This window comes from Bactrocera latifrons, unplaced genomic scaffold (genome assembly GCF_001853355.1).
Source record: "Bactrocera latifrons isolate USDA-ARS-PBARC rearing strain unplaced genomic scaffold, ASM185335v1 scaffold_82, whole genome shotgun sequence".
NCBI lineage: Eukaryota > Metazoa > Arthropoda > Insecta > Diptera > Tephritidae > Bactrocera > Bactrocera latifrons.
Genome location: NW_017537512.1, coordinates 915,850 through 942,657, shown reverse-complemented (window position 1 = coordinate 942,657; position 26,808 = coordinate 915,850). Strand labels below are relative to the sequence as shown.

At 33.6% G+C, this 26,808-nt stretch overlaps 10 protein-coding genes and 1 pseudogene across 13 annotated transcripts in view; 5 read left to right on the top strand and 6 right to left on the bottom strand.

Annotated features, from left to right (window-relative positions):
- LOC108977008 overlaps positions 1 to 4,854 on the bottom strand; it is an 8,499-nt gene extending 3,645 nt beyond the window's left edge. Inside the window, exons 1-7 of one of the 4 annotated variants that reach the window (XM_018946493.1) lie at positions 4,485 to 4,854; positions 3,465 to 4,103; positions 2,727 to 2,861; positions 1,226 to 2,498; positions 903 to 1,021; positions 651 to 839; positions 345 to 585 (exon numbers count right to left, since the gene is read on the bottom strand). In XM_018946493.1, the coding sequence (XP_018802038.1) occupies positions 345 to 585; positions 651 to 839; positions 903 to 1,021; positions 1,226 to 2,498; positions 2,727 to 2,861; positions 3,465 to 4,103; positions 4,485 to 4,496 (2,608 nt within the window). In that variant the 5' untranslated portion in view covers positions 4,497 to 4,854. Of the gene's footprint in view, positions 1 to 344; positions 586 to 650; positions 840 to 902; positions 1,022 to 1,225; positions 2,499 to 2,726; positions 2,862 to 3,464 lie in introns of all 4 variants that reach the window. The other 3 variants (XM_018946490.1, XM_018946492.1, XM_018946489.1) reach the window with 3 other exon arrangements.
- A 268-nt stretch (positions 4,855 to 5,122) lies between these two features.
- On the top strand, positions 5,123 to 8,477 carry LOC108976994 (ribonucleoside-diphosphate reductase large subunit). Its single transcript, XM_018946474.1, has 4 exons — positions 5,123 to 5,352; positions 5,801 to 5,889; positions 5,987 to 6,164; positions 6,266 to 8,477. The coding sequence occupies exons 1-4, from the start codon at positions 5,319 to 5,321 to the stop codon at positions 8,377 to 8,379; spliced, it is 2,415 nt and encodes an 804-aa protein (XP_018802019.1). The 5' UTR covers positions 5,123 to 5,318; the 3' UTR covers positions 8,380 to 8,477.
- Positions 8,478 to 8,784: 307 nt separating this feature from the next.
- LOC108976995 (phospholipid phosphatase 6) lies at positions 8,785 to 10,172 on the bottom strand. Its single transcript, XM_018946475.1, has 2 exons — positions 10,049 to 10,172; positions 8,785 to 9,626 (listed from the first exon to the last, which is right to left on the bottom strand). Exons 1-2 carry the CDS (start codon positions 10,049 to 10,051, stop codon positions 9,006 to 9,008), a joined length of 624 nt encoding a protein of 207 aa, XP_018802020.1. The 5' UTR covers positions 10,052 to 10,172; the 3' UTR covers positions 8,785 to 9,005.
- A 297-nt stretch (positions 10,173 to 10,469) lies between these two features.
- On the bottom strand, positions 10,470 to 11,543 carry LOC108976997 (annotated as a pseudogene).
- Positions 11,544 to 12,167: 624 nt separating this feature from the next.
- On the top strand, positions 12,168 to 14,098 carry LOC108976951 (S-adenosylmethionine decarboxylase proenzyme). Its single transcript, XM_018946404.1, has 7 exons — positions 12,168 to 12,286; positions 12,806 to 12,892; positions 12,956 to 13,124; positions 13,182 to 13,448; positions 13,507 to 13,599; positions 13,671 to 13,826; positions 13,893 to 14,098. Exons 1-7 carry the CDS (start codon positions 12,168 to 12,170, stop codon positions 14,028 to 14,030), a joined length of 1,029 nt encoding a protein of 342 aa, XP_018801949.1. The 3' UTR covers positions 14,031 to 14,098.
- Positions 14,099 to 14,161: 63 nt separating this feature from the next.
- LOC108976950 (acylglycerol kinase, mitochondrial) lies at positions 14,162 to 15,736 on the bottom strand. Its single transcript, XM_018946402.1, has 3 exons — positions 15,576 to 15,736; positions 15,290 to 15,413; positions 14,162 to 15,226 (listed from the first exon to the last, which is right to left on the bottom strand). Exons 1-3 carry the CDS (start codon positions 15,671 to 15,673, stop codon positions 14,207 to 14,209), a joined length of 1,242 nt encoding a protein of 413 aa, XP_018801947.1. The 5' UTR covers positions 15,674 to 15,736; the 3' UTR covers positions 14,162 to 14,206.
- Positions 15,737 to 16,427: 691 nt separating this feature from the next.
- Positions 16,428 to 18,313, top strand: LOC108976987 (lachesin-like). Its single transcript, XM_018946456.1, has 7 exons — positions 16,428 to 16,548; positions 16,766 to 17,016; positions 17,327 to 17,443; positions 17,587 to 17,680; positions 17,766 to 17,893; positions 17,952 to 18,120; positions 18,192 to 18,313. Exons 1-7 carry the CDS (start codon positions 16,500 to 16,502, stop codon positions 18,293 to 18,295), a joined length of 912 nt encoding a protein of 303 aa, XP_018802001.1. The 5' UTR covers positions 16,428 to 16,499; the 3' UTR covers positions 18,296 to 18,313.
- Positions 18,314 to 19,251: 938 nt separating this feature from the next.
- On the bottom strand, positions 19,252 to 20,788 carry LOC108976985 (dolichyl-diphosphooligosaccharide--protein glycosyltransferase subunit 1). Its single transcript, XM_018946454.1, has 2 exons — positions 20,170 to 20,788; positions 19,252 to 20,106 (listed from the first exon to the last, which is right to left on the bottom strand). Exons 1-2 carry the CDS (start codon positions 20,732 to 20,734, stop codon positions 19,316 to 19,318), a joined length of 1,356 nt encoding a protein of 451 aa, XP_018801999.1. The 5' UTR covers positions 20,735 to 20,788; the 3' UTR covers positions 19,252 to 19,315.
- Positions 20,789 to 21,114: 326 nt separating this feature from the next.
- LOC108976949 (probable dolichyl pyrophosphate Man9GlcNAc2 alpha-1,3-glucosyltransferase) lies at positions 21,115 to 22,996 on the bottom strand. The gene is made up of 4 exons (XM_018946401.1): positions 22,119 to 22,996; positions 21,852 to 22,049; positions 21,626 to 21,785; positions 21,115 to 21,543 (listed from the first exon to the last, which is right to left on the bottom strand). The coding sequence occupies exons 1-4, from the start codon at positions 22,796 to 22,798 to the stop codon at positions 21,115 to 21,117; spliced, it is 1,467 nt and encodes a 488-aa protein (XP_018801946.1). The 5' UTR covers positions 22,799 to 22,996.
- Positions 22,997 to 23,142: 146 nt separating this feature from the next.
- On the top strand, positions 23,143 to 23,815 carry LOC108976988 (DNA-directed RNA polymerase II subunit RPB9). Its single transcript, XM_018946458.1, has 3 exons — positions 23,143 to 23,316; positions 23,373 to 23,501; positions 23,565 to 23,815. Exons 1-3 carry the CDS (start codon positions 23,249 to 23,251, stop codon positions 23,752 to 23,754), a joined length of 387 nt encoding a protein of 128 aa, XP_018802003.1. The 5' UTR covers positions 23,143 to 23,248; the 3' UTR covers positions 23,755 to 23,815.
- A 2,664-nt stretch (positions 23,816 to 26,479) lies between these two features.
- The window catches only part of LOC108976986 (phospholipase A1-like), a gene marked incomplete in the record, with an annotated part of 1,197 nt that continues 868 nt past the window's right edge, over positions 26,480 to 26,808 (top strand). The window contains 2 exon segments of the mRNA XM_018946455.1: positions 26,480 to 26,571; positions 26,643 to 26,808. Of these exon segments, the coding sequence (XP_018802000.1) occupies positions 26,532 to 26,571; positions 26,643 to 26,808 (206 nt within the window).

Below are 26,808 nucleotides of genomic sequence, written 5' to 3'. Positions count from 1 at the left end.
TTTATTACATTTTTTTTTCTTTTTATTTTTTATAGTTTGTAAAAACGTACATTAGCTGAACTAAAAAAGAAAATTTTTCAGACTTCTTAATATACAAATTATAGCACTTCGAAACGTACAGTTCATTATATGTAAATATATGTATAGTTTACATATATTTATGAGTTACACTTTTAAAGCAATTTTTAATGCCTTAATTAAATTAACCATAATTTAGTTAATATCATAACCTCAAATTTCAACCATTAGACCCAATTATTTCCAAAAACAAAATAACACTTAATACACTGACACACATTCAATAATTTACTGTAATTTCAATAATCTTTTGTACACAAACTTACTCTTCTTCGACTTTTCACACTCCTTCGGACGTCTCCGCCGTGTGTGTATCGTATCACGTCGCATTGAATGCGGTCTATTTACACCATGCAATTTAAAGTAAAGCCCACACGCATTACACACCATTTCACCACGAATGCTACGTCTCCAAATAGTCGTGGTGAGTGTGCCACAATTGGAGCAGGACATATCCTTAGGATTACTTATAATACCGGCTGGGCTAACATTAGCATTCTTGTTGTTCTAATATGCAGAAAATTCAACAATTTGTTTATAAATTATTTGCGTGCAAAATAAAAATAAAATACCTTCTTATCCTGCATGGAGGCAGCCGCAGCTGCTGCAGCTGCGGCCGCCACTGCGACTTGATTATGTGTACTGGCATTCATCTCGAGATTTTGAGCATTAACAGCCATAACATTAGGCAGTTGTTCAATTGTATCATTTTTCGTCGGGCATGTTTGTTTTCGTCGGCATAATTTATTTATATTATCATTCTGCAAAGGCGAAAAATTAATGTTGCAGTTTGTATTAAATAAATTTAATGACTGGGGATTTGCCTTTAGTAATGCCATCGGTTCCTCAGGTACATTCTCAGCCGATAAAGCAGCAGGCGGCGCAGGGAATACAAGCGATTGATGTATCATATGTCGGAGCAGCTGATTGTTTTCGTTGTTGGCTGTAATAGAAAGCGATTACTGGATTGTAATAAGATTTTAAAATATATTTTCTAATAATTTATATTAAAAATAAGAAAAAGCGTATGCTTCGACCACACCGAAGTTTAGTATTCTAAACAGATGCACTTCTTTTAACATTATTATGATTCTGAACGTTTAGTTTTTATGACAGATATATGCTATACTGATTTTTGTCTACTTACCAGCTGATCGGGCAAGCGCCTGCCACAATTGTGTGGTCGCCACATCTGTTGCTTGCTCCTCCGATGTTATACTATCCGGCGTTTTACGTTCATTCAACATGGAACCCATATCCATTTCCAAACGATTCGAATCGGAACTCTCATCGGAGTCTGTGTATGCAGTTGTATTTTCCTTTTTAATAGGTATTGATAATTGGGTATTACTACAAGGTCTACTTCTAATTTCAATTCTTCCTTTAATAATACTTGTTGTTTCTAATTCTAAATTTACAGGTTGTATGTGTGTTTGTTGTTGTTGTTGTTGTGGTGGTGGTGGTGGTGGTTGATGCTGTTGTTTTTGTTGATGTTGCTGTTGCAATTCGAGTATTGTAGGACGAGTGTAATGTAATAATTGAGATACAGTTGTTGTTGTAGTTGTTGGTTGTGTATTTGAGAATTCGTGTTTCGCTTTTTTAATTGATAAGTCTATTTCCTTTCCATCTTGTTGTGTTGCTGTGACTGTTTCTGTCACAGTTGTTGCTGTAGTTGTTGCTGTCTTTTCATTTGATGGACGTTCATTTTTTATCACAGAATTTTTAATACTTTCATCTGTTGTTTGCATTGAAGGTAGATTTGGAGACTGACGATTCGAACATGGTGGTGATATGATCACTTTTTTACTAATATCCATAAGCACTGCCGCCGTTTCGAGTTTTTGTTGTAGATTACGAATATTCTCAATATTCGGTAAGTTTTCGTTTTTCAAATTTATTAAACTATTTGCAATTGTATTTGGCGATATAAGACCATCATAACTTAACGGTGTATTATTATTCGTATAATACTTTGTGGTCGCATGATTTTCTAATAACATTTCATCCGTTGTTGCCTGACTCCCCGGTACAATTGTTTTCGTTTCACCTGCTGATCTGGCGTCTTGTTGTAACGGCGGCGGTGGAGGCGGCAGGGGCGGCGCTAATGGTGGCGATAACGCGCGTAATTTTTTTCTCAGTATGGGCGGAGTTTTTGAAGAGCAAGATGCAGCATTAAAAATATCTTCATTTTCATTTATATTCGGTTTATGCAACGTTTTAGTGACTACTGCAGGAGTGTGTGTGCTAGCTTCAGCATAATTATCGGCAGTAGCAATTATAGGATTATAATTAGCAAAATAATTTTTTGAGGATTTACTTAATTCGGTTAAAGCCCTTGCTGCCATACGCTCTGAAGAAGACTTGCCGCAAGGAGGAGATTTTGAGTTGCCGGCGAAACTTGTATCGGATTCGACAGAATTCTGTGAAAGACAGTTGGAAGTTAACATACACGTATAATATATGTATGTACATATATTCGAAAACCACAAAATGTATAATACTTTCGATAAATGTTGCAAACATTAAAGTTTTTCTTTTTATCAAATACCGAAAAAATTAAGGTTATTTTGTTCACCACAGTAAAGGTGCCCAGAGGAAGAGCATTCCGATTGCAACAGTTTATATATATATATTTTTTTCAAACTTACATGTTTCGAGAACTTGGTTAATTCTTTTAATGTAAAATCTGCTTTTTGAGCCATCAATCGAAAGTTCCAAAATGCATTCAATTGTGTTCTGCAGTTGTTACATATAATGGCGGGCAAGCCATCACCTGGTGAAATCTACAAAATAAATGTTTTTTTTTTTTTAATTAGTTTATATGAGTAAATCTAAACAAATTATTTTAAATTAAATTTTCTAATAGTTATTTCGTTTTTAACTTCACATATATAAAAGAAAATACAGCTATATTTTTATCACACAAGGTCGCGCAAAAATTTGGCAACACTACTGTTGACTAAGGCTTAATATCGATATTTGCACAACAACGATAACACACAACAGCTTTATTTACTAACAAAAGGAGATTCACTGCACGTGCTGTGCTGCACAACTGATATCGCCTGATAATTTCACCATATGTTGATATGCGTCTGATAACTCCTGTCGCAGGCAAACATGCACATGCTAGATAACATAACACGATTTCCGTTCGCAGCAAATGCACACATAACACAATTTTATATATACATACTATACACTTATAAAGTCGATTAACAGTCAAGTTATAAAATAGATTTGCTGAACAAATAAAAACTTTGGTTAAGCAGTAAAACGTGCAAGTAAACAGATTTTTGCATTTTGTAAATACAAATTAGCCGGCAACCCTATCAGTTTAATTATTGTCAGTGGTGTCGTAATCGGATCTCCTACTTATTACGTACCTTTATAGAGAGACAGCTGAGTATTTGAATGGTAATATGTGGTGATGAATCATCATGGTTTTCCTTCTTGAACACCTCCTCTCCCAGAGATATGCCATCATTGCTTTTGCCTTCTTCGTTATCATTGGATAATGTAATCTTGCGTTTCACATGTGTGGCATTTTCTGATTGTATATGTGGATTAGTTGTTGAAAAGCCCCCCGCCTCGTTTATTTCCAATGATTTAGACATCAATTGACTGATTCCATATGTAGAAGTCTCAGTTGTAACAATGGAAGAAGGCACAATCGGCACAAATGTACTTAGATTATTATCTGGTATCTCTTCCTCACTCTTAAAAACTGGTACAGGGGATAGAGATAGGTTATCAGAGCTACAATCATTTTTTGTGCTGCAGCTACTTTGTGGCCTTCCGAAATGAAGTGATTGGATTTGTCGATGATGTTTATGATGGTGAAACTGTTGGTTGGGGGTAATTTCCGTGATTTCTTTTGCTTCATTTTCAGACCCAAACGAATCATTCGTTTTCGTCGTCGCTGTAGCTGTAGCTGCTGCCGATGATGATGAATTAAATATTTGCAGCACCTCAACGTCATGCTCTTTGACCAAAGTAAGGCATAAACGACAAACTTGAAAGAACTTAGGTGGTACATTACACATAGTTATTGGATTATTTGAAATTATTGTTTCACACAATTTAAGCACTTCACAATCTTAAAACAATATACAATGTTATAAATTAATTAATAATATATATATAAAAAAAAACAGAACGCCCTTTTTAACGCATCCGAACAGATTCACAATAAAATCTAATAATATGAAGGCGCTATACTAGTATGTTCAGCCAGAACAAGACATTTTGAGACATTTCTCTCACACACAAGAAAATCCAGAGTTTCCGTTACACAAAAATAATTCAACGCATTGCATGCAAACACCAACACATAAAAATCGTGATAAAATCTAAACGTGTACACAAATATATGTAATCATCACATTCAGTTCAGTTCAATCTACATATCTTCGCATATAAAACACAACTGGTATATATGCTTTTGTTTTGTGTTTATTGAATGAGTTGACCGAATATCCGCTTTTTTGTTTTGTTGCGAGCGCTTACGCATCTGCATCATATCAAACGTTGTTGCCAACAATTACCAACTAGCGCGTTTCAACAGCAAATCTCTTATCGTCCTTATCACATCTACTAACACTCTATTTACAATTATTAACGGGTATATATGCCCTGAATTTTAATGTTTGGATAGGTAAAAAACACTTTTGAACACTTGTATACACCGATTTTTCTACATTATCAAAAGAAACTATAGTTTTTTGCTTATTTGAGGCAGACCAAATCAATCACCATGATTACAAGGCAACGAACAACACCAATCATGTATAGTATTGCCATGTACTAGCGTTATTGTGCAAGAACCCTGCCAGCATAGAGAGACCAACTTTATAGTTGCGCTATTTATAATTTACAATCGTTTGTGGTTCACGCACACCCTGTTATATTGCTGTGTATTGTGAGAATTGCAGTTTTGCCCAAAAATATTTATTGTTTTTAAACAATAATAAATAGAAATATATTATATGTTATTTAGTATAATATTATATTAAATTTACAACGTCATTGTTTATAATTTCAGCTGCGTCTTGTTACTTTGTAAAAAAAAAATGGGAAATGGCTCTCTGTTCTGTTTCGCTCAAGCTATTTGCCAATTGAGAAAGTATGCCGACTTCAAAAGTATTTTTGGCGCGTTTTAGCAACATTCTACTTGCGGAATTTGCCTCATTTTACAGTTTAATTGGTTCTTGTAAATTGTCTAAAATAATTTCTTTAAAATGAAATCACCAAAATTATATGTAATTAAAAGAGGTAAGTTTACCTTTTTCACTATTTTATTTGTTATTTTGTTTAAAATGTGGGCAGGTATTGCAAATTTTATTTCTAAGAAAATGTGCATCATGCTTATGATTACTTTGCCTAAGAAGAGCTTAAAATTATTCCATGCTTTATGGATTGAAGGGTTTAATGGCTAAGCAACTTCAGCATACATAAATATACTCTAGTAATTATGATTTTATTTTTTAACAAAGTAATTAATAGTTGTGAAATAGGTGCTTTATGTATGACATGTCTGGACATGTACGATATATAGAACATGGTTTTATGTACATACATACATACTTATGCATGTAGCTCTTTATGCATTGCATTTCAACAGTGCGGTTAATTGGCCGGCAATGGCTAATTTCCCTTTACAAACATAACTTTAATTTCTATAAAATTTTAGAATTTAATAATAGTTATTAATTTTCTACAGATGGGCGTAAAGAAGATATACACTTCGATAAAATCACTTCTCGTGTTCAAAAGCTCTGCTATGGCCTCAATATGGATTTCGTGGATCCGGTAAATAAAATTTAAATGTATTATACATATGTATAGGTTATATTTCCACACATCGGTACATAGAAAGTGCTAATAACCGTTTAATTACTCCTAAAAGGTGGCCATCACGTTAAAGGTTATAAATGGCTTGTATTGTGGAGTCACCACACAAGAGCTTGATAACTTGGCTGCTGAAATAGCTGCAAGTCTTACAACACAACATGCCGACTATGCAACATTGGCTGCTCGCATAGCTATATCAAATTTGCATAAAGAAACTAAAAAAGTATTTTCCGGTAAGTGTTTTCACAAATTGTTTTCCACAAAGTTAAATAAATCTTAAAAAACTTACCCATGGTTACATGAATAATGTAAATATTCACATTTTCCGAATTAGATGTTATAAGTGCGCTTTATTTCCACGTGAGCGACGAAACGGGATTACCAACTCCGATAATATCCGACTTTCATTATAATGTCGTAAAGCAGAATGCTGATCGCTTAAACTCTGCCATTATTTATGACCGCGATTTTGGTTATAATTATTTTGGTTTTAAAACTCTTGAACGTTCCTATTTGCTAAAATTAAATGGCAAAATTGTTGAGCGACCACAGCATATGTTAATGCGTGTTGCCATCGGTATACATGGCGAAGACATAGATGCAGCAATCGAAACATACAACTTGCTTTCCGAACGTTATTTTACGCATGCTTCTCCAACGCTATTCGCTGCTGCCACCAAGCAGCCGCAATTGTCATCATGCTTTCTACTGACCATGGTGGACGATTCCATTGATGGGATTTTCACATCGGCACATCAATGTGCATTGATTTCCAAATCTGCTGGGGGTATTGGTCTGAACGTACATTGCATACGTGCAAAAGGCACTGCAATTGCGGGTACAAATGGCACATCAAACGGTTTGGTGCCTATGTTGCGAGTGTTCAATAATGTAGCACGCTATGTGGATCAAGGTGGCGGTAAACGTCCAGGCGCATTTGCCATCTACCTGGAACCATGGCATGCTGATATTTTCCAATTTTTGGATTTGAAGAAAAACACTGGGAAAGAAGAGCATCGCGCCAGAGATTTGTTTTATGCTTTGTGGATACCTGATCTATTTATGAAACGTGTAGAAGCCAATGAAGACTGGTCGCTAATGTGTCCACACAAGTGTCCCGGTCTACATGAAGTATGGGGTGAAGAGTTCGAAAAATTATATCTGAAATATGAACAGGAAGGACGTGCTAATAAGAAAGTAAAAGCACAAAGTCTTTGGTTTAGCATTATTGAATCGCAAGTGGAGACCGGCACACCATACATGTTGTATAAAGATGCTTGTAATCGAAAGAGTAATCAACAGAATGTTGGTACAATTAAGTGTAGTAATTTATGTACCGAAATTGTGGAATATTCAGCACCTGATGAGGTAGCTGTGTGCAACTTGGCTTCAATCGCGTTGAATATGTTTGTCACACCCGAAAAAACGTACGACTTTAAGCGCCTCAAAGAGGTCACCAAAACCGTTACACGTAATTTGAATAAAATAATAGACATTAATCATTATCCCTTACCGGAGGCAAGGAAATCGAATTTCAGACATCGTCCCATCGGTATTGGAGTACAGGGTTTTGCTGACGCTTTAATTTTAATGCGTTATCCATACGAAAGTGAAGAAGCATTACTTTTGAATCAGCAAATATTCGAAACAATTTACTATGGCGCCTTGGAAGCTAGTTGCGAATTAGCCGAAAAACTTGGCCCCTATGAAACTTACGAAGGTTCACCCGTTAGTAAGGGTATTCTACAGTATGACATGTGGGATAAAACACCAACTGATCTTTGGAATTGGACCGAATTGAAGGAGAAAATAAAGCAACATGGTGTCCGCAACTCTTTACTGCTTGCGCCCATGCCAACTGCTTCAACAGCACAAATTATGGGCAACAATGAGTCATTTGAACCATACACTTCCAATATTTATACACGTCGTGTGCTTTCAGGTGAATTTCAAGTTGTAAATCATCACTTGTTGCGCGATCTAACCGAGTTGGGTTTGTGGGATGATGATATGAAGAATAATATTATAACCAGTCGCGGCTCCATACAAAATATTGAATCCATACCACAGCACATACGCGATCTATACAAAACTGTTTGGGAGATTTCCGTGAAAACATCAATCAAAATGGCTGCAGATCGCGGTGCATTCATCGATCAAAGTCAGTCGTTCAACATACACGTGGCTGAGCCCAACTATGGTAAGCTTACTTCTATACATTTCTTCGGCTGGAAGGCAGGTCTCAAGACGGGCATGTATTATTTGCGTACGAAACCAGCTGCAAATGCTATACAATTTACTGTGGATAAAAGCCGCAAGGAGGCGAATGATGAAATTAAAGCTCAGCCTCCGGTAGATGAAGCTGGTTCCCCAAATCGCAGTCAAAATTTGGCGGATATGGTTTGCTCACTGGAAAATAAAGATGCCTGTATGTCGTGCGGTTCATAAATTATTTTTCTTATGATTATAAAATAATCTTATGTTTGTATTATGAATGTTTTGAAAGTTTCGAAATAAATATTTAGTGTTAAGTGTAAGTTATTAAATAGCAATTGTTTGCTTTGTGTAAGAGGAATTTCGATTTTTTTTTTTTTTGTTTGCATGAATTTTAATAAATACAGCCTTATTTGTAAACTGCAGTCATAAGCAACAAATACTATAGTTTTAAGACGAAAATAATTTAAATTTTCGATAGTGTCCCTTTCAAACAAATCATGAAAAGTTTAATCCTTGGTGGTACTTAAGCTATGATACCTTTGACTTAATTTAATTCACGTTCATACAGACATTTATACATATATACACATACGATATCCAACGTTACCTCTCATTCAGGATATAAAAAAGTTTGTGTAATTTTTAAAACATATTTACTTTTTATTAATACAATACAAAATCTTAGGTGTTAGCTATTTATCACAAAACTGTTGTGTCTTTTATCTCATTGCACAGAGTACACTTTATATTCCTATGCTTAGTTTGTTAATGAGTCACTCACATCAATTTGTTATTTTGGCTAACGTTTTGCGTAACAAGTATACAACTTTTTTATACAATGCAAAAAATAATAATTTTTACTCTTCTCCACCGGGTAAATAATCATTCGTGACATAATTAATAATATTTGAGGCAGCATTTTCACCAATCCACAGTAGACCAACAATAAGCGCTTCAACAATACCAACACCCATACCTCCAAGTACATCTAATATATAATGCCGGCTGAGTAAAATTCTTGACAAACACACACTTAGTGTCCACGAGAATATTGGCATCCATAATAACTCTGAAACTGGATTTAGCACGGTGAAAAACATGAATATAAATGCCGATCTGGACGCATGGCCTGAAGGAAAACTAAACTTATCAGGTCCTAAGGTGAGCATATCTGAACACACTGCTGGTCGCCGACGTCGAAAGATTGCTTTCAACACAGCAATTATGATAATATCTAGTATTAGACCAAAAAGCAAATTTAACTGCATTTGGTAAAGTGATTTGCTATCAGCTATCCAAATAAATGCTAACCAGCCAGCCAACCAAGCAATGCCGTTGCATGATATCTCCAAACATTTGCAATGTAGCCGTAATTTGGTAAACGGTATATATTGGAATACAAATGTTACTAGTTTTTTTGTCCATAACACATCTATTTTAAGCACTTCGCCGAGTACGCCGGAACGTTCCTTGGTTCCCTGGAAGAGATAAGTGTAAATAGGTATTTGTGTTTGCAGAAAAAAAATTTAATTATTTAAAATTAAAAAAAAATTAATGTTAAATAAATAAATAATTAATATTAATACAAAAACAACTATCTAAACATAAAACTAATTTACCGGTATCTTAAGGAAGACTGTTTTGAAAAAAATCATGCTACATTTTCTTCACAGCTAGTATATAATATATATATTAATTAACATATCGAAACAATCAAAAATCCTTCCCACTCCTAGCAATTTCAAGTGCTTACTGGACATTACTCAACGAATAAGGCACCAACGTTTAAAACAACAAATTAGATAGGAAATTGACACTCCTGTCCTGTATTTAATTAGCGCTAATATAAAACAATAATAATATTACGAAATATACACATTTTTTCGAAAAATTCACTTACCATTATAAATTAATTTTGTTCAATTTACACGTATATTTTGCACCTTTGTTATTACTAATTGTTGCAAATCTTTAATAAAGTGTAGGCGCATAGGGTGATCATAATGAATTAAAATTACTGTGTAGTGTTGGTTAACTTAATAAAATTGAAGATATTTTTTGTTTGTCAAAAAAGTTAAGCTTTTAACTAAATTGTTCAGAAATTAAGAAAAAAAAGATAACTACATGTTTTTTTGTGTTACAATATTATTCACAGTTGCGATATCGTATATAATTATTCTTGCATAATTAAAGCGATTTGAGTTTCAGTTACATTAGCAATGCCCATTATAGGTGTCAATATATTTTCTCTAAATTGGAATATTAATTATCACTAGCTAGGTCTAACCTTGACTTTGACATCTAATCACGTAATCCTCTTATAAAACTCTGAAATCTTAGTTCTTGCTAGAAAATCATTCGAATCATTAGCTTAGCGTTGGCATAATCTAATATTGTCTCATTAGGTTTCTGCACGCGATTGACTAGTTGCATATTGTTTATTTGTCACCAATGCTCACCACCATATTTTCTTTCCAGCTCAGCCATAACAGCTTCATAATTAAGATTCGTCATATCCATAAAGTTTTGTAAAATCGTGATAGCAGGACCTTTAAGAGCTAAACCAATGCAGCTAACTTTTGCACATCGTCCCATTTATCAAGCTTTACAGACATTTCAAATTGTAGTTTGAAAATTGAAACAGACGTCGTTCCATCAAATATTGGTAGACTTAAGTGTAGGGAGTCAACGACTTTTGGTAGATTATTGTCAAGTGTTTCATTTCTACAAACGTTTTAGTTGTGCTTCTCCACATTTCTATCAGTAGCTTGGATATAATTTTAAACACTCGGATGGCTTTTCTACCAATCGCATTCTAATTTTTCTTGTCGTGCAATCAGCTGTCATTGATTGCTTCACTATGTAATAACCTTGCTTCCACTTTCTTTAAGTGCACCGATAAATTTAAACTTAGCCAAGTCAGTATACATATGTACGCTGTTTCAATTCTTCCTGAATACGTTCTTCCAAGAAAGTTGCACTATCCTGCACACGTTCCTTCAATTGTGCGGAATTTTTAACTATATCATCTGCAATACGTTGTTGTATATCTCCAACTTGTGTAGTATTTTGTATGACACTCCTGTACCCCCGCTATTACTATCTGCTAAAGCATGTAATTCATTCTCATTTTTGGATATCACATCTGAAAACTCATATTTTTCGATATTTTCCCCCCGGCCTCCATTGATTGTAATAGTCTCGCCTGCAATTTCGATTTGTTCCCTTTCGTTAGCAATTGTCTTGCTTCAATTCCTTTCTTAATTGCCTTACGCTTAAATCAAGAAGTTTAGACATGTATAAACCTTACTTTATCACACTTTTGCTCCACAATCACGAAAAGATTGCACAGAATTTCAAAATTAAAAACTGTATGCTAATTGACAAATAGTTATTGTAACGGAACTATAATTTTCAACATCGTCGGTGGGACATTCCAGATGTTTTCTTTCATATCGTATATAACACGGTATTTTGCAGAATGCGATCAGCCGGGCTGCCAGACTATAATGTTTATGTGTATATACATATGTATATAAGAATTTTTTAACGAAAATTCATTAAGTTTCATACAATTAAAAACAAAACTGTTCAAAGCGATTTTAAATATATATGGTAACTTCTTTGGCTCAGTAGGCTTGTTTTACAACTCCTATTAGCTGCTAACTAACATAAAAAGCAAGAAAGCAAATTACTACCCAGAGCAAGCAGAAATTAGCATAAAAATATCAAAATGTGGTTATCCACAATCACTTTATATCAAATCTTAAAAATAAATGAATCGAATTTTCACAATTCAAACAATGAAAAAATTTGCAGCTATCATTGCTTCTTACGCTCTCTACTTGTGCTCTCTTGAACAGAAAATTGGCTAGCTAGTGATAGTTAGCAGTTATGGAACAAATCTATTGTGTTTATGTGTTTACATATGTTTTGTGTTATCTGTGATTTTCTTAAATTTAATACAAGCTGCACACTTTTGTTTCAGCGTGCAGCCCATTAGAATAATATTTAAAAAAATGTTGAATGGAATAGTGGCCGAACCCTCTGTATACTTCTTTGAAGGCGTAGAAAAGCTTTTGGAAATTTGGTTCGAAGATGATGACAACGACGAATGTGATTTGAGGAAAATACCCAGGTAAATTTTATATACCTACATTTATGTGATAAATAACACAATAGTTACGTGCAGTGAGAAATTATGGGCAAAATATGTATTAATTTGGTACCAGTTATTGAAACATTCTGAAATTTATGCGTATGTTTCTCCAATATCGCAGTAACTTAGCCTAGTAGTGGCCGGATATAAAACGGTGTCGTTCCGGTTCCGCAGATCAGACTTTGTTACAATTTCCAGCAATCAAATATTGATGGCAATTAGTGATAAGAACGCAAACTATTAGATACACAGGCTGTATATGCCGACAGTTTTAAAAATATATTGTATATATGTCTAGTTTCTGTACATATCAGCATACATACACACTTTTCAATATTGTTCTTATCACTAAGTACCAATCCTTACAAAAGGTTATCAAAAATGTGCCCTATTAAATGCTGGCTTTCTGAGCCAGACTTAAACTTTTAATTTAATTATTAGGCGCACGCACAATTTTCAGCATGCTTTCTATTTATATAAAATTGTTTTTAATTTCAGAGCTAGCTGGGAAACATTATTGCAATCAGTAAAATGTGAAATCATTAGTTTTACCAAAAATGATGCCATAGATGCTTATGTCTTAAGGTAACTAATTTAATAAATATATATAAATTACTGAACATTCATTGATTGCTACCACAATTGCAGTGAAAGTAGCATGTTCGTTTCGAAGCAGCGCTGGATTTTAAAAACATGCGGTTCCACAACATTGTTGAAGAGCTTGAAACCACTTTTAGAGCTAGTGCCACAATATGGTTTCACAGAAATAACCGATTTATTTTACTCCAGAAAGAATTTCTCACGTCCAGAGTTGCAGGTCGGTGTAATTATTTCGTTTGTTAACGCATATATTATAAATACACATCATTTTCAGGCCTTTCCACATCGTGGTTTTTGTGAAGAAGTCGAGTATCTTGATACCGTCTTCGAAGAAGGTCGTTCATACTGTTTAGGTTCAATCAATAGAGAATGCTGGTATTTATATACTTTCAGCAAGTATAAGAAGGAAGTGACACGGCCACGTAAACTCGATAATGCCGAACCAGATCAGACTATTGAAATTTTAATGCAAAATCTGGACAAAGATGTGATGGCCAAATTTTCGAAAGAGAAATATGAAACCGGCGCAGAAGTTACAAAGGTGGGTAAAGAGAATATCCGCATTAAGAATTGAGAAACTAAATTGTTATATTTCTTAGGCTACAGGCATAGATAAATTACTGCCTAATATGATAATTGATGATTTCCTTTTTGATCCCTGTGGTTACTCAATGAACGGCATAGCAGACAAGGTAAGAAAAAAAAATAAATAAATAGCGCTATTTACTTAAATGAGCATATGTGCACAATTATCTCATTGCAGGGAGAATATATGACAATACATATAACACCTGAAAGCAATTTTTCTTATGTTAGTTTTGAAAGCAATGTGTCAATGAATAACTATGCCGAACTTATAAACCGAGTGGTAAAAACATTCAAACCGGGCAAGTTTGTGGTAACCATCTTTGCAAATAAGGTGTGTATTTGTTGCCTTGTATAATATTGTCACATAAACTTTGTTTTAACGCTCAACTTTTGTTAGGCATCGCCTGCTTATGCTACCATAAAAGAGTTGGAACTCGAATATGCGGAAAAGACCAGCTGGAAGCGCTCGAACATGCAGTATTGCAGTTTTCCATTATACAATTTGCTATTTGCACAATATTGTCAATGTCCTTGAGATTATTGACAAACAATATATACTTAGTACACTTCCTAGAAAATCTCCAATATATTTTAACTACAGGACATCAGTAAGCTCATTTCTGTTCAATTATGTAATAGATTGTAAAGTAAAAGCTATATATAAAAATTAGTATAGAACAAACAAGTAGTATTTTACTTAAAAAAGAGTCTTTAATTACAAAAGATTTGTATAGCGTTTGGTATAACTTCAATGCGTAAAGGTTTAACAGCATACTCCTCACCATCTATCGAGTAGTGGGCTTCCGTAGCAGCTTTGTCCGTAGGTTGCAATCGTATTGTTCTACTTTTGATTGTGCTATTTGGCGCCAGTTCTTTGCCAATAACTTTATTTATTTGCTTAACAAAGTCAAAGCCTGGCGTAAGTGTATCAATCATTCTTGTTTCGAGCTCAGAGGTGGCACCCACGTTTTGTTTACATGTTATATTTAATTGATTCACATTAGTATGTCCTTCGGTTTTCATATCACAATCTTCGTTCAATTTGTACGAATTTATATTATTGGCAGTATTTGTATCCCTAACTGTATACATTCGAGGCAGAAACTTCTTTACATACGATTTATTTTCGTACGGTTGACAATTTCTACAGCCGGMACAAGGCGGCGTATACACGTAGTCAGTGGCTAGATTCCAATTTAATTTGTTTGAAAAAGCACTAAAAAATGTTGCAGCATATTGTCTTAATGGTCCAAAATACCAGTATTTATCTGTAATGCTCTCAACATCACGTAAAAGTCCCCAAGAAAAGTCGTTCAAGCCGTAAACTGTTGCGTTTTCCTTTGTTGCGTCCGCCTTTTCTGTTGTGTCATTAATGAAATCCACTTTCATGACACTTTCATTCTTTACTTTTTCTTGGAGTAATGGCGTTAAAGCGGCTGTAAGTGATTTCACACGTTCTAGTTTGTTTTCGGGTTTTAAATCAAGATATTTTAACGCGGTAGTACTTTTTCGTCCTAATGGCAATAAAACAATTGGACATTTACCCTCTTTGCGTCGCAACAAGCCGGTAACTACTTCAGAGGCTGTGCCATCACCGCCAGCAACCACAATTGCATGTGGACGCACGGTCATTTCGTTTAGCCAAGTTTTGACATGCCCTTCTTGTGTTGTTTTTATAATATCCACGTTGTAACCGGATAAATGTAATATGGGCTCGCAATATTCCTTGAACTAATAGCATATGGAAATAAAAGTAAGTTTAATTCAATATAATTGTTCGGTAGCAATGTTTACCATTTTTTCAGCATTTCTCTTATTAGCAGCAGGATTTAAAACGACTAAAACATGTTTCGGCTTATCACAGATTTTTCCCAGGGCTACAGTTTCAGCACACACATTTTTCATATGCTGGGATATACTATAAAAATTTTATTTATTCATTAAAATAAAAGTAATATTTGATAACATTTGTTTACAATATTCAAATTCACACTTTCATTTATATGGCAACTTTCTATAAAAAAGCACACGATTTGACTACACCATATTATTCACATTTTTTATAGTTAAGCTGACTTACTCAAAACTTGTTTTGGCATAATAAATGCCGTAGCCTGCAACGCCAGTCGCAAACAACGATTTTTTCCAATGATTTCGTATTGTTTTGAGTGCAATCATTTTATTTTAATTTTATCATACACACCAGCTGCACTGATAACAAAATTGCTGGAAATGCGAGTGACTGCTATGTACAGGGTGATTAAGTGAAATATATATTATCGATATGTAGCGATTACTTGGACGGAAGTAAATCGATTTATATAAATAAGTGTATATTCGTTTTTCATATTTTAAATTTACATTTGTATATTCTGTAAACTGTTGCATCTATCTCCGTTTTGTTATTTTGTTATACTACCAATATCACTGATTTTAAACTAACTTAAATGTTGTTCTTGGATTTGTACTCAAAAATAATCACTTGTAGTTTGTAGTCAATTTAGTAATGATATTATAACATTGACTGGCTTCCGGTAATCGCTTTTTGAAATAAAACAAAGCAGTTTCCAAAAAGGAAAAGCATTGGTTTCCTGCGCACATTGAACTTTAACCCGTGTGAGAACACTAAAAATTTTATTAGCCTTTTATAACGTATATACATATTTTTACTGGTCGAAATATAAAAATAATAACAAAATTTATAAAAATTTTAATAAAGTATACTTTTAGTTCGCATACATTATTTTAATTTTTTTATTAATTACATTATCGATATTGTGCTGTTCAAAAAAGGGTTTAATGTAAAATAAAATTTACAAGCATTAAATGTACAAGTGAAAATGTCGCAACCAAAGCGCATGTGCAATTACCAGGCTCTTGCCTATGTCAAGGAAGTATTATGTGCATTTCATAGTAAAAACTTTCTGTTGTGTTGAAAGCCAAAGTATGTCCTGTGACCTGAAAAAACCAAAATAGTTTCATACCTTCAACAGTTTTAAATAAAATGTTCCGCAACTTAAAAGCAATTTGTGTATTAGCTATAATTTTTATATGTGAGTAGAATTTAACAAATATGTATAATGCATATTTTTTCACGCTGTTAAAATATGGACACAAAAATTGCATTTTAGCAGTCATACATATTACATTGCACAAAATTTTTGTGGACATATTTCCTGTTGAAAATATTGCACAAATCTAATATTTATTACGCTTAATTAGAATAACAGCGAACAATTCATTGATTATGTTAATTTATGCCTTGCATAGTTTTCCACAGAAAAATCGACTGTCAATATGCTTATATTGATCACAACCAACAAACCAACGCTTCAGTGTTTGTGCAAAAATCGCGGGGTATCGAGGAGACATTCGATTCGTTGGGGGACACATATTTGAAACAAAGTAGACCGCTTGATAGAGGGCCCTACTTTGATACATCAGCTACGAAAAATGTGACATCGTTAGTTGGTAAAACAGCGCATTTGAATTGCCGTATTAAGAACCTTGGAAACAAAACAGTGAGTAATAATAATTGCCAACAGATGGGCATTGAGCCAAGTGGTGGAAAGATATAGTGCATTTGTGTGTAGAAGATGTATTGCCAGTAAATAGCTTTTGGAATAGTTTCCAAAGCTAAAAAAACTGTTTTTTTTTGTTACTTCAATTTTCCTAAAAAAATTAAAGATTTTATTTTTGCAATTTTCTTTGATAGTCTTGTTGTCAGCTTCAATATTTGATAAACGTTTTTTGTGTACAAAAATGTACTAGACAACTTATTAACCCGCTTATTTTTATTAAACAATGATTTGAAAAATACCATAACTTAAGGTTTCATGGATTAGACATAGAGATTTACACCTACTGACTGTGGGCGAAAGCACCTACACATCCGATCAACGATTCACTTCCATATATAACAAGCTAAGTGGCGATTGGTCCTTGCAGGTAGGCCACAAATATAAATAATTAATTAGATAATTAGTTAATATATTACATGTAAATAAATATATATTTTATAAAATAAAAACGAAACAAAAGAGTTTATATAAATACTAGTATTTTTTAATAGTGCTTTTTGCCCATTCTAGATTAAATTTCCGCAAATAAGAGATTCCGGCGTTTATGAATGCCAAGTTTCAACAACGCCTCCTGTTGGCTATACAATGGTTTTCTCTGTTGTTGGTAAGTTAACGAACTTCCAAATTATTGGTTACAAAAATTGAATGAAAGTAATATTTAACGAAATTGTATTTGAAAACAATTCCAGAGCCAATAACGAGCATTCCTGGCGGTCCAGAGTTGTATATTGATATGGGCTCAACCGTTAATTTAACTTGTATTGTCAAACATCTGCCCGATCCGCCATTGACAGTGCACTGGACTCACAATAATGAGGTAAATAGCACGAAAATATTTCTTTTAAATTTTAAAATTTTAATTATTTTCAAAAAAGGAAATAAATTACGATTCACCACGTGGTGGCGTTTCCGTTATCACCGAGAAGGGCGACATTACAACGTCTTATCTTTTGATACAAAGAGCAAGAATTTCCGATTCCGGGAGATATGCTTGCTTACCATCCAATGCAAATTCTAAAACTGTCAACGTGCATGTACTAAACGGTGTGTGTATTTGTACTATTTTGTACTGACTTTTTGCAACGTTCCTAAAATAATTATCTCTTAAACCTTAGGTGAACATCCAGCAGCTGTACAACGTGCCGGCTATTCAGTAAATTATTGCAGCAATTTTATTGTTGTGTTGATTATGTGTCGTATAATATATATTATAGATTAAAACTTGTATGTATGTTAAATGCAAAACAAACAAAACAAAAATTAAATATTTCTTACATTGTTATAGATTCGAAAATTTTATAGATATTTAAAGGAATATCATTGTAAATTAAAGATACATTTTCTATGTAAATATACTTTATCTGATCTATTCTATTAAGCCTTAAAAAGTTATGCATTGGTTGGAGTTACTTTTGTAAATAATGGTTCATAATTTCTTGAATATGTTATATAAGTTAAGCAAAACAAAAATAATAAACAAGGGAAAAAGTTCACTTCTGTGGCACTTAAGCCACAAAGATTTCGATACAAGAACTTGATTTTGAGCGGTCAGTTTGTACGGTAGCTATGCGTTGTAGTAGTTCGATCTCAAATTCAGAGCTTGTAATTTCGTAAAAATATCTTGTAAAATAACATAGATTTGCATACTAGAAATAAATTTTGATCGATCAGTTTGTATGACAGTTATATATATTAATCCGCTCTCAATAATACGATTGAAGATTATAAAGTCGCCTCCTAGGAGCACCAAGAGGTCCTTCCGCAACTACGTCGACGCCATAAAACAGTGCGCTGACCAGATTTCGGACACAACTAACTTCAGACATGCAATGACCGCCATTCACAGGTGAGCCATTAACACCATCACAGGCCCCCACTCAGTGGATGGCGTACTTAGAGTCAAACTACAATCTATTGTGGACGAAGAGCTCGAGTTGTCACCAAAAACGAGAGTGACCCTTTCGCAGCTTCGTTCTAGATATTGTAGCAGGCAAAATTAAAATTATGTCGACTATTTTATCAACTCACATATAAACGACTTCTAAACCACTTACTTAGATCTGTATACGAGTACATACTTTAACAATCATAACAAATTAATTTCAAAAATGTATTTTATTTATTTTTATTTTTTATTTTTTTATTTTTTTGAAGTCTACAGGTTTATTTTTAGTTAATAAAGTTAAAGTAACTTTTACACTCCTGCTTCTTTAGTATAACTTATTAACTAAAAATCATTTTAGTCTTTGTGACTTTGTGTGGTGCTAATTGAGAAATCAAGACGAATTGAAATGATTGCAATTATGAAAATAATAAAGAAGAAAGCAACAACCAAAAGTGGTTCTTGCAAAAGTGTAATCTTCGAGAAAGTGTACTTTAGATTGAAATTTGCAATATGATTTTCTACCAGATTTTTGCTAGACATTATTATAACGGGCCGTCCAACGGTATCTAAATATGTGTAATGCACTTCATTTGGTAGACGCTTCACTGGATATGGTGTTGTTAATTCGATATTGGAGACACCTTCAGGTAAAATGATTTTTATCTCCGCCTCATCAATTACCATATCGTTGTAGATGTGATCGATTAGACGCATTTTTAATTGATAGTTATCGCCGGCGTTGAAAAGATATTCGAAAGATGGTATGTTATAACCGAGTGTATAGTGTGTTTTCCAGCCACCGAAAAGTGGGAAACGTGGCCGCAATTCCAATTCAACAAAGTCACGCATTATTTTCATATTTGACGTAGAAATATTGCCATTAGTATCACGGTAGTAAACATCAGTTGCTGATGCAGGTAAAATCGTCTTATACGATTTAATAGCGTGACCGGAACGTGCATCCTTTTGGAACTCATAACGTGAAAAAGAACCCTTCAACAAAGCACCGGTATGTTCCATGTAAAGATTTTCTTTCACAGCAATATTGCCCCAATGCGACACCTCTATAATACGCTCAAGACGTGTTGTAGTTAAAAATGGGCGTTCGTTTTCATAGTGTATGACAAGTGATTGATTTGATAAAGCTAGCGTGTGATAAATTACATCAGTTATTTTAATATCTGAAAGAAATATATGTAACTACTTACCTTCGATATTTTCGTAAGGTCCATATTTAATTTTATTAGATGCAACGTTGAAGGGCTTATTTTGTGTATAGGAGAGTATATTAGCGGAGCTTAATAAAACGCTAAGCTTTTGACTCTTCGTGTCATACAATGAATTCAAGTATAGATTACCCTCATACCTTACAAGTTGCTTCCCCGACTGTGGTATCTGACGGGGATGAGGTATTAACTTCTTTGTGTACACGGCTTCAATAGTGAACACTTCAGTGGCCGTAGATTTTGGGAATGCAATAATGAATTGGTAATTTCCATCAACCAATTTTTCGGTATATTTTAGCTCTTTTTTATTTTCATCTCTTGCGGCGATAAATGCTAAATTTTTACGATCTGCAGCTGGTACAATGAACGTGTACACGCTAATCGGCTTGCCATTGCTATCGGTTGCTGTTATTTTAGTTAGCTCCTTAACTAGTTGGGTTGATATATCTAACGAACGATCAACATTCTTATTAATAATTTTTGCCTGAGTTAGACAAATAGTATAGAAAATTAATATTAATAAAATTGAACACCGGTTAGTTTTCATTTTGCTTTGGACACGTAGGTAGGGCACCGGAAAAATCTCGTCACTACAAGTTGTTGTATAAACGAACTCCAATAAGAATTGAAACACAGGGTGTAAACGATAGCATACATTTTTTTGTTACGCAGTTAAACAATTTAAGATTTTCTAAACATTTAAAAAAAAGTATGTAATTTTGTTAAATCAAAGAAAATAATAAAACAATTACTTTGGTGTGATAACGTTGAACAAAAATACGTGAATGTTACAAATTAAGATTTTCCAAACATTTTTGAAAATATATGTAACATAGCGATAATAAAAAATAAATTACTATGGTGTGTATATTGAGATGTTTTATTTTTTTTGTTTTCAACTTTTATTAATTTAACAATAGTTATTTTTCACGTGGCTTTTATTTTTGTAAAATTATTTACAAATTGTTGCCAAATGCAGAAACAAAAATATAAGAAAAAGTGTGCAAAACTATAAACACTAATCAGTAAAGACCAAATGTGTGGATATTTCGCGGGCGCAGGTGCAAACAATGACACACATGCAATTATAAACATGGAATATACAGACGTAGAAAATACGACTGACATAACTCTTTTTTTAAATTGTCGATAATTATATTCTTTCAAAATAATATCTTTAACGCATATATGATAAAGAAACATCAGCACGAAAAATGGCATTGTCAAGTCATCTTTTATAAATAGAGGAAACATGCTGAAGACAGTAACTTCCAAAAACCATAAGGTTTCCAGTGGATAGCTATTTAATAAACATAATGCGGGCGCAGCGGCAAGTAGTATAGACTTTTCATGAACCTATAAGCATTTGAAATATAAGTTAGATTAATTTATTGAAATAAATGTCAAAATTTTCGAATAAATTGGAATTAATGCTTACCTGAAATGAGAACAAGTAAAAAGTCATGGCGGTGCTCACCAAACTTAACAAGAAAGTTTCTTTTCTTTTATTGAAGAAGAGATGAACGTTAATTGGGAGCACAAAAGCAGCAGTAACACCTAAGCACAGCATAGCCATTTGTTGATTTGAAACTTTATTTCTGAAAGAGGTTTAACTTATTAAAGTGTGTATATCTTGAAAAATATTATTGAATTTGAAAACCTACTTTATTTTGTAAACCACATTTACGACACACCAAAAGTTTGAAACTTTATCTTCAAACACACCACGTCCAATGGGAAAGAGACGTCTCACCACCTCCAAAATAGAGTCCAACGATCCTAGCCACGGCAACCATAATAAAATGAATGTGCTTACAACAATTGTGGCTATTATTAAGAACTTTTTAAGCTTTTGTGAAAAACTGTAATATAAAGTGGTAAAGGAATTATAACGATTCGTAGTTTACATATATTTATATTGTTCTTATTACCTTTTTTGGTCAAAGCATGTGCGGAGCAGATAAATAAAAATTGGGAGGGCGTGATAAAGCTCCATTTGTTTATAGTTCAATGCTAATGTGTATATGAATGAGCCTACATAATGTTTTTCCTTACATATAACAGCTATGGCAATCAAAAATAAACCAAGCGATATGTTATTGTACTGAAAGTGTCCGTTATCTATGAGGATTTGTCCAGGATATAAAATCATTGCTATATGATAGACGCGCATTGATTTTTTATTTTGTTGAGTTAAAATCACTTTACAAAGTACTAGCAAAGCTGGCAGATATATAAAAACATCAGCAAACAATACACTCAAACGCATTAATGTTTTGTGTGCATCGGATTCCACACCACGTGATTTGGTCAATTCAACAAAACTTTCATTATATTTTCCGGCGACAATACCCAATAAATAGCTGTGATACGCTGTCAAAGGGGGATAATCTAATCCCCAATATAATAGGTCATTTTCACTTGTGTTCTTGTACCAATATTTAGGCTCCAAGTTAGTTGTGATTTCTTGCCAATGCCTTTGTGCTTCGTAATCGCCATACATGGGTGGCTTTCCTTCTCCAGAATATGAATATAGTGACACAATAGCTCTTACAGCTATAGCGGCACTTATTGCAGCAAGAATATTGGCGTTAATCATAGCAAATTTCATTATTTAATATATATGCCACGCCATCTACAAGTTTACACCGGTCAAGTTTGTTTACTATTTAAAACAGCTGATGAGAGATGCGGGATCTTATCATATAAGAGTTGCGTGACTTAGAAGGAATGAAACTACAGCAATTGACTAAAACTAATGATATTACATATTTACATATATGGTATAATTATTCATAGTGGCAAATATTGAAAAGCTCATTATAAAAAACAACTGCTAAATTTTAGCAACATATGTACATCATAATAAATACATAAATAAGCTGCCATTATAGATAGATAGTATATCGATTGTTAAAAATACCGTTTGTCACATCTCTAATAGAAAGTTTGCCAAATACCGCGTCCAGAAGTTTATATATTGCACTTTGTTTAGTGTTTTATTAAAATAGTTCTAAATAATAGTAATAAAAGTTAATTTTGACATAAAAAATAAAGCAGGATGTCCATTTTCGATAACGCTAATTCGGAAGGCCCTGGATTTGTAGGTATACGGTTCTGCCAAGAATGGTACGTATTATTGGACCAAGTACGTTCTTACATTAAATTATTACTTTATTTTGCAGTAATAACATGTTGTATCCCAAAGAAGATAAAGAAAACAAAGTGCTACTATACGCTTGTCGAAATTGCGATTACAAACAGGAGGCTGATTCGAATTGCATATACGTGAACAAAATTATGCACGAAATTGAGTAAGATTTCTATTTCTTTGAATTAGATAAATTATTAATGGAAATTTATAAATCTTCTCGCAGTGAGCTTACTCATATAGTACCGGATGTGATATCTGACCCGACTTTGCCCCGTACTGAGGATCATGCCTGTCCTAAATGCTCACATAGGGAAGCAGTGTTCTTTCAAGCGCAAACACGTCGTGCTGAAGAAGAAATGAGATTGTACTACGTTTGCACGAATCAAAACTGTACGCATAGATGGACCGAATAATTTGCTTTTATGGTTGTGTATTTTCCATAAATGAATAATAAACAATGATTTTGGAAACTCGGCTAAGATATTTAATTCGGCTATAACAGAGTAAGCGGAGATTATACCAGTGAAGAAAGGGGATGTTCAATATATGTTCTAATATTTTGTTTAACGTATTTGGTACTAGTTAGGGCATATGGACAAATATTTTTTAATTATACAGCAACAGTAATTTCATCAATTGAAAAGCGGGAAAACGAGGGAGAGAACAGAAAGCAATTGTTTTAATAAAATTAAATTCGCAGCCAAAAACGGTACAGGGTGCAACGTGTGTTAAAAGAGATTGGTTTGAATAATGACAATGGAATAAACAGCAGAGTGGCAGCGGCAATGCCAATTGATTTATATTTGTTTCCTTTTAGTTCCTTCTACTAAAGTTGTGCTGTTTTGTAACTTAATCTTGCTGTTTCTAAGTGATTCCTGGTATACATCCTTCTACCTAACAAAATATAAAAAAATTATAACATTTTATTACAAATAAATCTAAAAATAAACATATCGATTCAGAAAACGCAAAGGGATGGAAACATTACATAACTGCGTTCACTTCCATTTAATGATAATTTTAACTTCCGTTCTTTCTTCACATCCGAAATACTTATTGATAAAGGGGTTTTGTTCGGAGTTCGCTACAAAATTGTATAAAATCGTTCGGGGATTTTATTCATGTTTTTGGAAGGGATCAAAAGGACATTTGTAGGAAAAACCGCCGCCCCATTTTCCGTTTTTAACAGATCTGGCCTCGTGCGACGTCTTTTTGTTTCCAAACTTGAAAAAGCCATACGCCGGGCGAACATTTGCGTAAAATATCATAAGTACTTTATGTATTGCCTTAATATATGTATATATGTAGTTATGGCTGATATTCATAGCGGATTTTACTAAATTATGTTGAAATTTCATGTATGCTGGGTTCTCTGTCTCCTTCCAGAAGTTTAAAATATCATATGAAAATCGTTACAGTCCAAAGTTAAAACCAGAGTCTTTAACAAGTCGTATCAAACTTTCCCTAAATCTAGAAACAAAAAAATTGAGCGCTATTTGCTTTTCCAATATTTAATGTCATCCTCCAATCTTGGACGTCAAATACATATGACATTAACACTGACGAAAAGAAAGGCGTAGCTCGAAGCAGTAGTGGCGCAAATCGTTCATAAATCGTAATTTCTGTGCAATGATAAATATATTTTATTGTTCGTGAGTGTAAACTTATGAACATATACATAGTATATAAGTAACATACGATGTGATATATGATAAAACAAATAATTAAGAAATGTTCCTGTTCCAGCTTTAAACGTTTATGTATCAGCTAAAAGTTCGAAAGGGTGAAGTGTTGACTCAATTGAATTATTGCTGTAAATATTTTACAAGTACCTATACGCCGAAATTCATGTTTTCCACATTTTTTCTGATATGTAAACATACAAATAGTAGCACGTGATGTATAATATGTAGCTTTAGCCACCTGAATAACCCTTACGCCACAAACTTTTGAATTTCGCGAACTCGATCCGAGCTATTATTTCTCGTAAGAAAATAAAAGAACTTTCTATTTATATAAATTGTCATTCTTAAATTTATTTAAATATATTGATATATAATACATATAAAAATATATTTCATATTGTTCGCGGTGATAAATTATAATAGAACACCGATATCAGCAATGTGCCTCCTCATAAACTAAAAACATTCGCGATTCTATTGGTTATCGCTAAATTCAGAACAGCAAAAAATATCAACAATTTGTGTATACTCCCGAAACGTGTTGTAATAAAGTATAATAGTTTTGTTCACCTAATGTTTGTTTGTAACACTTAAATCTCGGTAAATAGATAAAGACCTATATATATATGTATATGTTTGTCCGTCATCCCCTCCAAGTGATAGCGAAATTAAATTTTTCATAAATTGTGCAAAAATGATCGAATTCAAACTATAACATTTCAAGCCTTTGGACACCGAATGTGGACTTCAAAGACTGTAGCTAATATTTTATTAAGGAAATCGACCAATCCGTGAGGTAAGTTATTGAAATTAACAGAAATATTTTTTATAGTGTAGTGTAGTCTTGTCTCAAAAATGGATAAAAATATGGTCAATACTTTTCCTCGAACACAGGATTCTGATACCTAATGTAAAGATGTTCGAACTACCGGTTTATTTTATACCGGATATATCGGGAAAAAATGTGTGAGATTTTAATGAAATTAAATGGACAAGTTTTCATAAACTTAAGGAGGTTTTCTACTGAATACCTATGAATGACATCGGTCAAGACTTTTCTGCGCCTTTCATGCAAATTCCGATAGTAAAATATATAGTATTCGGTTCGGTTATATCCGGACTTAGCGCTTCTGACTTGTTGTTTTGTTTTAATATTTTGGCAACCATTTGATGCTATCAAAATTATATATTAGGCACTTTTTAATAGGGGTTTAATAATGGCCAGTATGTTGCGCTTCAAAGCAAACTACATATGTAAGTGGATTTATAATGTCAAAAATATTGACTTCTTTTCTTCACTGATTTACGCATTGATAAGATATCCCTACCGTTTTTTAAAAGCGATCTTCGCAGCCATATATTATTCTATATTAAGCCTACATGTGAATCAGATAAATTTACACTCGCATGACTATTGAGATAAATGTGGACTGAAATTTTGGTATAAAAATAAGTGTGGTTCACGTTTCAGACTTATTGGTTATTTGGTATACTAAAGAGTTAACATGAAAGGCTTGATCATCTTAGTACTTGCTGTTGCTGCAGGTAAGCATTTAAGCACCGAAAACGAGCAAACACCTCAAATTCAACTTAAAACTCTTTTGGTTACCTTACAGTTTCGGCTATCCCCATTGATGAGGATAGGCAATCTGGTGAAGGTGGATGGTACGTGCCACAATTGGATGGATCTCTCAAATGGGTGACCACCGAAGAAGCTGAAGCCATGCGTCAAGCACCAAGCGGTCGTGCCGCTACTGTAGTCTATTTCCATTTGTACACCAA